General features: G+C 44.7%; 1 protein-coding gene across 2 annotated transcripts in view; it reads left to right on the top strand.

Annotated features, from left to right (window-relative positions):
• The window catches only part of LOC125481822 (IST1 homolog), a 13,057-nt gene extending 3,903 nt beyond the window's left edge, over positions 1-9,154 (top strand). Inside the window, exons 3-4 of one of the 2 annotated variants that reach the window (XM_048593739.1) lie at positions 8,100-8,151; positions 8,275-9,154. In XM_048593739.1, the coding sequence (XP_048449696.1) occupies positions 8,100-8,151; positions 8,275-8,486 (264 nt within the window). In that variant the 3' untranslated portion in view covers positions 8,487-9,154. The remainder of the gene's footprint in view (positions 1-8,099; positions 8,152-8,274) is intronic. The other variant, XM_048593740.1, reaches the window with a different exon arrangement.
• The last annotated feature ends 1,710 nt before the right edge of the window (positions 9,155-10,864 follow it).

Here is a 10,864-nt window from a genome sequence, read left to right as displayed (position 1 = left end):
TATGATGCTGCTTGGCCTGCTGTGTTCATCCAGCTCTGCACCTTGTTGTCTTGTATTGAGAATGGGGATGTTTGTGCAACTTTTCCCTCCAATGTGATGTTCAGTTGTCCACTACCACTCATGACTGAATGTGGCAGTTTTACATAGTTTAGAATCAATCTGTTGGTTGTGCAGTCACTTAGCTCTGTCTGCCACTTGCCGCGTATGCTGTTTCTCACACAAGTAATTTTTTATTGCAGCTTTATTGTACCTTAATTTCAGATATACCTGGTGCTACTCCTGGAATGCTCCCTTGCACTCTTCACTGACACTGTTGATCCCCTGGCTTGATGGTGTTGGTAGAGTGGGAAATATGCCATTCCATGAAGTTACACATTGTGTTGGAGTGCAAATCTGCTACTGCTGACGGTCCACAGTGTCTTATGGATTCTCAGTGTTGAGTTACTAGCTCTATTTGAAGTCTATCCCACAACGTGAAGATTGGACTTCATCTGTATGTGGACAGGGGAGTGGCCATTCTTGCCTATATGGTCATAGATAGTCTGCAGCCAGCAGGTCATTAGGGATGAGGTCACTGATGTTTTCCCCTCTTATTCGTTCCCCCATCTACTGCTGCAGACAGTCTAGCTGTTTTGTCTTTCGATGAAAGATGTGACTGAAGCAGCAGCATTTGTTGCCTGTCCCTAGTTGCCCTTGAGAAAGTGGTGGTGAACTGTCTTCTTGAACCGCTGCAGTTCATGTCAGTGTGGGTAGACCCACAATGTTATAAGGGAAGGAATTCCAGGATTTTGATCAAGCGACAGTGAAAGAACTATGATGTGTTTTCCAAGTCAGGTTGGTGAGTGGCTTGGAGGGGATCTTGCAGGAGGTGGTGTTCCCATGCATCTGCTGCCCTTGTCCTTCTAAATGGAAGTGGTTGAGAGTTTGGAGGGTGCTGTCTAAGGATCTTTAGTGAATTTCTGCAGTGTATCTTGTAGATAGTACACACTCTTGCTATTGCCTGTTGGTTGTGGAGGGAGTGGATGTTTGTGAATGTGGTGCCAGTCAAGTAGCTGCTTTGTCCTGGATTGTGTCAAGCTTCTTGAGTGTTGCAGTGCCATGTACTCGGATAACTGGCGGGTACTCCTAACTTGTCCTTGTAAATGGTGGTCAGGCTTTGGGGAGTCAGGTGTTGCTCACTGCAGTATTCATGGCCTTTGATTTTGTAGCCACAGTATTTATATTACTAGTTTGCATTCTGGTCAATTTTTGATTTAAAAAGTATATGTTATTCACAAAAGTATCAAGTATATATGTGTGTATATATAGTCAAGCGCAGTTCAGTTCCGTACAGTAGCATGAGAAAACAAGCAAACGTGGAGTTTGACTATCTGACGAATAAACCAAAGGCATCTTCTACTTGTACAAGATTATATTATGCATTTGATGCACTGGGAGGGTCCAATAACTGAACAGACCACCATTTAACTTCAGCAGAAAGACCTCCAACATTGGTCTTCCCCACTGCACCTCGGTAGTAGCTGCCCCACGCTTCAGTGTGTCCCCCAGCACGTAGTCCTGGACCTTGGAATGTTCCAGTCTGCAACATTCAGTCGGGGTCAACTCCTTGTTCTGGAAGACCAAAGAACGTCTTTCACTGAGTTGGTGGTCATCCAGGTGCAGTCGATGATTGTCTTGGTGTGTATTCCAGGGAACAGACCACACAGTGCACAGGCATGCGTCACGGACCTGCTTGGGACCAATCTTGACAAAAACCACGATCTTTCTCCAAAGGCACATTCCAGCAGGAGACATGTGACAGTCTCATTCTCATGCAGAGGGTGGTGCATGCATGGAATGACCTGCCAGAGGAAGTGGTAGAGGCTGGTACAATTATAACATTTAAAAGGCAACAGGATGGGTATATGAATAGGAAGAGTTTAGAGGGATACGGGCCAAATGTCGGCAAATGGGACTAGATTAATTTAGGATATCTGGTCTGCATGGACGAGTTAGACCAAAGGGTCTGTTTCCATGCTGTACATCTCTATGAGTCTAAGACTCGACCAGCTCAGCCAGTAATAGTGGTAGACATTGAAGTCCCCTACCCTAGAGTACATTCTCTCTCCTTGCGACTGTCAGTGCTTCCTCTAAGTGGTGTTCAGCATGGTGGAGTACTCATTCATTAGCTAAGTGGGTGTGGTATATGGTAATCAACAGGAGGTTTCCTTGCCCATGTTTGATCTAATGCCATAAGATTTCATAGGGTCCAGAATCAATGTTAGCGACTTGCAGGGCAATTCTGTCTACCCCACTGTCAATTCTATACTGTCAACGCCGCTGGGTCTGTCCTACCTGTGGCACAGAACATACCCAGGAATCTTGATGGCATTGGCTGGGACATTGTGTATAAGGTAAGATTCTGTGAGTGTGACTGTCAGACTTTTGCATGACTTGTCTGAGACTGCTCTCCCAATGTTAGCTCTAACCCCAGGTGTTAGTGAGGGTTTCTTTGCAGACACTAAGCCTGTGTTTGCCATTGTTGTTTCTAATGCCTAAGTTGCTGCAAGATGACCTGTCCAGTACCACTGTGTTTTTTGATTTTCTAGTAGTTGATACGACTGAGTAACTTGTTTGGCCATTTCAGCAGGCAGTGAAGATCCAAGTACATTGCAGTGGGTTCACAATCACATGTAGACCAGACCAGATTAAGATGGCACTTGCTTCCCTAAAGGACATTGGTAAACCAGATTATTTTTATGCAGTGGTTTCATGGTTAGCATTAAACTTTTAATTCCAGATTTTCAGGGAATTGAAATTCCACTGTGTGCTGTGGTGGGATTTGAACCTGAGTCCCAGAACATAACATGGGTCTCTGGAGTATTAGTCCAGCGTCAGTACCACTTCTCAATCTACCTCAATGCTTCTGGGGCGTATGCCAAGATACTGACATGTTTTAATGTAGTCTCACTGATTATTCCTTTTGAGCATGTACGTATTTAATGTAGAAAATTATTTCACTAACAAGCTTGCCTTTTTTTTTTGTAAAGCCCATTAGTGTTAACATGATCAGGAAATAAATGGCTTCCTTGTGTAAAATCAAAACTATGGTTAAATGAAGAAAAAAGGCCAATAAGGAGTATAATCACTGTCACTGACTGACTACTTGGGCTGAATACCTATTTGTGTGTTGTATATTGTGCAATTCTATGCAATTGCTGTTGACAAGGAGTTTAATGAGTTGATGGAAGTAACATTCATTTCTTTCATGAGTTAATATCGACTTTCTAACAACTTGTGTTCGATTGGGGCCTTTAATATAGGAAAAATCCAGATTGGCTCATAGGAAGAGAAAGCCCTAGCACTGAATCATTCCAAATGTTTAAAAAGAAGTGGCTGAAAGTTTATCCCAGATGTCCTTCTATTTTGAGGACTGCAACTTCCTCCGTCCGGTGATCAAAAATGCCTTATCCGCATCTCTTGCATTTCCCGCACTTCTGCCCTCAAACCCCCTCCCCCCCAACAAAAATAAAGACAGAATCCCCCTGGTCCTCACATACCATCCCATCATTCTCTGCATCCAGTGTATCATTCTCCTCCACTTCTGCCACCTACAATCAGACCTCATGACCAAAGAGGTATTTCCCTCCCCACCCCTATCTGCCTTTCGTAGGACTGCTCACTCCATGACTCCCTCATCTACTCCACACTCCCTACTAACCCCACCACACCAGGGATCTTTCCCTGCAGTCGCAGGAAGTGCTACACCTGCCTCTACACTTCACCCCTTACCTCTATCCAAGGCCCAAAGCAAACTTTTCAGATCCTTCAGGGATTCAGCTGTACATCCTCCAAACCTGGTCTACTGCATCAGCTGCTCCCGATGTGGTCTCCTCTAAATCGGCAAGACCAAGCGCAGACTCCGGGACTGTTTCGTGGAGCATCTGCGCTCTGTATGTGATAATTGACAACGTCTTCCAGTCACCAACCATTTTAACTCCCTCTCCCCTTCCCTTGATGACATGTCCATCCTGGGCTTCCTCCAGTGTCACAATGATGCCACACGCAAACTGGAGGAGCAACACCTCATTCCGCCTCGAGCCCACAGCCCAATGGCCTGAACGTAGAATTCTCCACCCCCAGCATCATCCCATGACCAAACCCTCCCTCTCATCCCCACCTTCTTGACCTGACACAACCTGTCCATCCTCTTCCCCACGTATCCGCCCTACCCTTCCCACCGACCAATCGCCACTGCCTCCTACCTGCATCCACCTATCACCATCCAACCTACCTTTCCCCAGCTCCCTTTCCCCTCCCCAGTTCTGAGGAGGGGTACTGACCTGAAACGTCAACTTTCTTGCTCCTCTGACACTGCCTAACCTGCTGTGTTCATCCAGCTCCACACTGTGTTGTCTCTGACTCTAGCATCTGCAGTTCTTGCTATCTCTGAGCAAACAAAAACAGATGTTTCACTCAGTTCACCTCTGTTCTAAATCTAAAAAGATATAGGTCCATTCTGCTTAATCCCTCCACATAAGAAAATCATCTAGTCCCAGGAATCAATCTAGTGAATGTTTCAGAGATAGTAGGAACTGCAGATGCTGGAGAATCTGAGATAACAAGGTGGAGAGCTGGATGAACACAGCAGGCCAAGCAGCATCAGAGGAGCAGGAAGGCTGACGTTTCGGGCCTAGACCCTTCTTCAGAAATGGGGGAGGGGAAGGGAGTTCTGAAATAAATAGGGAGACGGCGGCGGATAGAAGATGGATAGAGGAGAAGATAGGTGATGAGGAGACAAACAGGTCAAAGAGGCGGGGATGGAGCCAATAAAGGTGAGTGCAGGTGGGGTGGTAGGGAGGAGATAGGTCAGTCCAGGGAGGACGGACAGGTCAAGGGGGTGGGATGAGGTTAGTAGGTAGGAGATGGGGATGGGGCTTGAGGTGGGAGGAGGGGATAGGTGGGAGGAAGGACAGGTTAGGGAGGCGGGGACGAGCTGGGCTGGTTTTGGGATGCAGTAGGGGGAGGGGAGATTTTGAAGCTTGTGAAGTCCACATTGATACCATTGGGCTGCAGGGTTCCCAAGCGGAATATGAGTTGCTGTTCCTGCAACCTTCGGGTAGCATCATTGTGGCACTGCAGGAGGCCCAGGATGGACATGTCGTCTGGGGAATGGGAGGGGGAGTTGAAATGGTTCGCGACTGGGAGGTGCAGTTGTTTAGTGCGATCCGAGCGTAGGTGTTCTGCAAAGTGTTCCTCAAGCCTCCGCTTGGTTTCCCCGATGTAGAGGAGGCCACAACGGGAACAGCGGATGCAGTATACCACATTAGCAGATGTGCAGGTGAACATCTGCTTGATGTAGAAAGTGTTCTTGGGGCCTGGGATGGGATTGAGGGGGGAGGTGTAGGGGCAGGTGTAGCACTTCCTGTGGTTGCAGGGAAAAGTGCCGGGTGAGGTGGAGCTGGAGGGGAGTGTGGAGCGGACAAGGGAGTCACGGAGAGAGTGGTCCCTCCGGAAAGCAGGTATGGGTGGGGAGGGAAAAGATGGCATTTTTGCAGGAAGGTGGGTGGGAGGAGGTGTATTCTAGGTAGCTGTGGGAGTTGGTGGGCTTGAAATGGATATCGGTTTCTAGGTGTTGCCGGAGATGGAGACAGAGAGGTCCAGGAAGGAGAGAGAGGTATGGGTACCCACATGGGCCCAAGCTGTGCCTGCCTCTTTGTAGGTTACGTGGAACAATCCCTCTTCCGTACCTACACTGGCCCTGAACCCCACCTCTTCCTCCGTTACATTGATGACTGTATCGGCGCCACCTCGTGCTCCCACGAGGAGCTCAAACAGTTCATCCCCTTCACCAACACCTTCCATCCCAACCTTAAGTTCACCTGGACCATCTCTAATACCTCTCCCTCCTGCCTGGACCTCTCTGTCTCCATCTCAGGCAACCACCTAGAAACCGATATCCACTTCAAGCCCACCGACTCCCACAGCTACTTAGAATACACCTCCTCCCACCCACCTTCCTGCAAAAATGCCATCTCCTATTCCCAATTCCTTCGCCTCCACCGCATCTGCTCCCAGGATGAGACATTCCACTCCCGTACATCTCAGATGTCCTTGTTTTTCAAGGACCACAACTTTTCCCCCCCTCAGTGGTCGAGATCGCCCTCAACCGTGTCTCCCGCATTTCCCGCAACTCATCCCTCACACCCCCTCCCCGCAATAATAACCAAAACAGAATCCCCCTCGTCTTCACGTACCACCCCACCAACCTCCGGATCCAACGCATCATCCTCCGACACTTCCGTCATCTGCAATCCAACCCCACCACCAAAGACATTTTTCCCTCCCCACCCTTATCTGCTTTCTGGAGGGACCACTCTCTCCATGACTCCCTTGTCCGCTCCACACTCCCCTCCAGCCCCACCTCACCCGGCACTTTTCCCTGCAACCGCAGGAAGTGCTACACCTGCCCCTACACCTCCCCCTCACCCCCATCCCAGGCCCCAAGAAGACTTCCCACATCAAGCAGACGTTCACCTGCACATCTGCTAATGTGGTATACTGTATCTGCTGTTCCCATTGTGGCCTCCTCTACATCAGGGAAACCAAGCGGAGGCTTGGGGACCGCTTTGCAGAACACCTACGCTCAGTTCGCACTAAACAACTGCACCTCCCAGTCGCGAACCATTTCAACTCCCCCTCCCATTCCCCAGACGACATGTCCATCCTGGGCCTCCTGCAGTGCCACAACGAAGATTGTAGGAACAGCAACTCCTATTCCGCTTGGGAACCCTGCAACCCAATGGTTTCAATGTGGACTTCACAAGCTTCAAAATCTCCCCTCCCGCTACCGCATCCCAAAACCAGCCCGGCTCGTCCCCGCCTCCCTAACCTGTCCTTCCTCCCACCTATCCCCTCCTCCCACCTCAAGCCCCACCCGCATCTCCTACCTACTCACCTCATCCCGCCCCCTTGACTTGTCCATCCTCCCTGGACTGACCTATCTCCTCCCTACCTCCCCACCTACACTCACCTTTACTGGCTCCATCCCCGCCTCTTTGACCTGTTTGTCTCCTCATCACCTATCTTCTCCTCTATCCATCTTCTATCCGCCTCCCCCTCTCTCCCTATTTATTTCAGAACCCTCTTCCCCTCCCCCATTTCTGAAGAAGGGTCTAGGCCCGAAACGTCAGCCTTCCTGCTCCTCTCATGTTGCTTGGCCTGCTGTGTTCATCCAACTCTACACCTTGTTATCTCATTATCAATCTAGTGAATCTTTGTTGCACTCTCTGACAAGAATATCCTTCCTTGAATAAAGGGACAAAAACTGAAAACTGCTCAAGGGATGATCTCAGCAAAATTTTCCTGCTGTTGCATTGGAGCCTTCATGTAACAAAGGCCAAGGTGTAATTTGTCTTCCTAATTATTTAGACTGCCTGTTGGTTGACTTCCTTTGATCCAAAGATACCCGGAAATCCCTCTGCACAATAACATTTGCTTAGTCTCTCACCTTTGGAAAATATTCTGTTCTTGTATTTCCTATTTTCTCATATAGAATTATTAACTGTATCAGCAAAGATCATGAGCACTGAAGGTGATATGAAGGGTTGGCTGTTCAGTAGGAACCAGATCAGGTGATGTACTTGGAGAGACAGGTTTTAGGTCCCTCTTTGTGTTCGGAATTACTGGTGCTTACTTGAATGAAATCAGCCTATGTGTTCAGCATCACCTTCAAGAATAATGTAGAGTTGAGTGGGAAGAGCTTCCAGCCTCTGAGGTCTAACCTGCTAGGTTCTGTTAGTTCAGACTGGGTCATTCATATTTGAGCCATTGCCTTGATGTAGTGTGGACAGCTTGTCTTGGATATTAGATTATCAGGTCTGCTTTAGATTATTGATTTTTTTGATAAATGCTTCTGACTGAGTCCAGTGAAACAATCTAGACTTACTTACGATTAACAGCTTATTCCAGACCCTCAATTGGGCTACTTCAGAATTGGATTAATGCCAAAACCTTCCTAAAGCATATGCTTCTCTTATACCATCTCACAGCTTGCATAGTGACATTTCTATAGTTAAATTGACTTGATTATATTACTGATAATTGATATTGTTTAACAGATAGATGATGTCAACAATACTGACACTCATTTGCCTTCTCCCAAGCTTCCTGGTAAGTCAGTACAGATTTTTGATTTGATCCATTTATGTACTTTGAAAATATTTTTTGTGATTTTATGTTAGCTGATGTGACACTGCACTGTATACATAATTTTTTATTATTTGTATTGTGTAGGTCCTTCAGTCCCAATACCGGCACCTCGACAGTTGCCAGGACCTGCTGCTACTCCAAGCAACTTTGTTTATGATAACGTGACAATACCCGAATTGCCCTCTGTGCCTGACACCCTACCAACAGCATCTGTCGGTGGCACTTCCACAGCTTCAGAAGATATTGATTTTGATGATCTGTCTCGTAGATTTGAGGACTTGAAGAAGAAAACTTAATTTACTGATCAATAATGTTGTACTTTAATTTTCATGGGGTAATTCTAAATTCACTGGTGTATTTCTGCAAGAAATTGTAAGCTTTATAATGAACCAGATGCTATGTATACTGGTATATTAACACTCCTTTGTTAAAATATTATTTGGGTTTCTCTTGATAGTTGGTATACTGTACTTGCAGATAATATTCTGATCCTGTCCCTGGTTATATTTATGGGGAAGGGAGTTCTGGCAAAACATAGGGTTTATGGTTGAACATGGATTCAAATCCAGTTTTGGCAATGACTCGTCGACATTCTAATTTGAGTCTGATTTTCTTTCTCTCTTGATGCTCCAAATAATCAGGGACGACAGGTGGAGTTGAAAGAATAAACAGTATGTTACATAGTCAGATTGCATGTGATTTGAGACTAATGTAAGAGAAATAGTTTCCTTGACAAAATGCAATTGTCAGTTGGTAACACTCAGTAAAGGGGTAAATTGTTTTCAGTTGGTCTTTGATGAAGTATCTTGTGTATTCCAAAAAAAGTAACTTGCACCTTCCCATTCACAGATGGGAAGTCCGTATATTACTTAAAGTCTAAGTTAAAACTCATCTGTAATAAAGCTTCTGTAACATTGTCATTATGATTCATTCATGTTCGAATAAAATTTGAACTTCTAGTGTAGTAAGTGGTATGCATGGTATACTTATCAATGATTGCTGAAGATGCTTGGAAGATGTCTCCATATCAACTTTATGAGCATTCCAGTTGAATTTGTTAAGTGATTTTTGTTTCAATAGATAGCTTAAAAAAATTAAATTTCATGTTGTGGTTTTAAAATTATGATCTAGGTAGTCGGTGAGGACTAAAATCTTAAAAAGCTTATTCACGAGTCTCTTCAATAGTGGGCAATTCCTTGTCTTATTTTTAACAATAACATATGCATTGCTTCTATATGGCTTAAATACTAACAGACAATGGAACATATCAAATCAGTGAATTTTTGGTTACACATTGGATTCCACATACTGAGTATCTAATTGCTTTTCTCAATTAGATTTTTAACATAAAGTAGTTGTCTAAAAGTTTTGTTGTAGAAGACATCTTGCTTCACCCTATGGCCAAAAGGATGGATGGAATTCTGACTCCATGGTGCAGTACTTTTGCTGTTGCCTTACAGTACCTATGGACTGCTGTTCAGCTCTTTGTTCCAATCAGAAGCATCCAAGACTGGAGCATTCAGTCAGAGTTGTAAATTGAGTCTTTGATTGGGGTGATGTCTGTAGGTGTTGGTGGGAAACTAGAGTAACTCATTGGGAGCCCATAATTAAGGTAATTGATCTTGGAGACACTAAACTGTGCTTTTTCAGTGGAGAAGGTGTACGATACAGTGAAATTACGTCAGACAAAACAGGAGAGAAAATACATCACTTCTTACCAAATGCCACAAACAGTCTTTGAGTAGCCTCTATGTCTCCAAGTTCCTGTAATCAGAAGATTTATAATCTGGGGAATGTACATGAACACTACAACAGAAACATGCTAATACCTTGTATGGTCTGTAATGACAGGTAAGTGTGTCTAGGTGTGTGTATATAACAGGGTAAATAATAGAAAGCAGATAAGTGACCAAGGCGTCATAGTATCCTGCATCGGCTTCCACATTTTGTTTTTAATAAACTTTTAATGGAGCAAAACTGTAAACTTTCTAAAAGTTTGAAATGATTGAATATTGTTTAATTAATGCATTTTATCTTATAATTATATGGTTTATAGTAGCTACCAAACAAACTGGACACAGCAGCAATAGTAATGAACTCATTCTTAGGACATGTGAAATAGTAATGATTTTGTAAAGTTGATTTACACATGTGCACCCAGGAATGATACCTCAATGTACATGAGGGCTGGACGCATTCAAAATAACTTTCAAACAGCAAATATCCAGTCAGTATTTATCTGGAAGTCCCAAGTTACTAATGGATTAGGAATAACTGTTTAGTGGAAGTAATAAATTGTTCTTATAAATCACCATAGCTATACTTTCAATACAGATTGATCTAAATTTTCACCTTGCAATGGGTTAATTTTCCATTCTTATGCTCATAATTAAACAATGTTTCAAAAGAATTATTTGTCATGTTGGGGTCCTTTACAAAAATGTATGCAATCTTGGTGTACATGATTTTCCTTGTTAGGTTTAAACATTGCTAAATAAAAGCAACTTCTCTGAAGTTTTGTTAATTCAATGGCACCTAGACTTTTTTGTACCTGTCAGTTCAATATGGATAACAAGGTGTAGAGCTGGATGAACATAGCAGGCCAAGCAGCATCAGAGGAGCAGGAAGGCTGACGTTTCGGGACTAGACCCTTTCTGAAGAAGGATCTAGGCCC

This window comes from Rhincodon typus, unplaced genomic scaffold (genome assembly GCF_021869965.1).
Source record: "Rhincodon typus isolate 14 unplaced genomic scaffold, sRhiTyp1.1 hic_rhity00003709, whole genome shotgun sequence".
NCBI classification, from domain to species: Eukaryota; Metazoa; Chordata; class Chondrichthyes; order Orectolobiformes; family Rhincodontidae; genus Rhincodon; species Rhincodon typus.
This window is presented reverse-complemented; position numbering and strand designations above follow the sequence as displayed.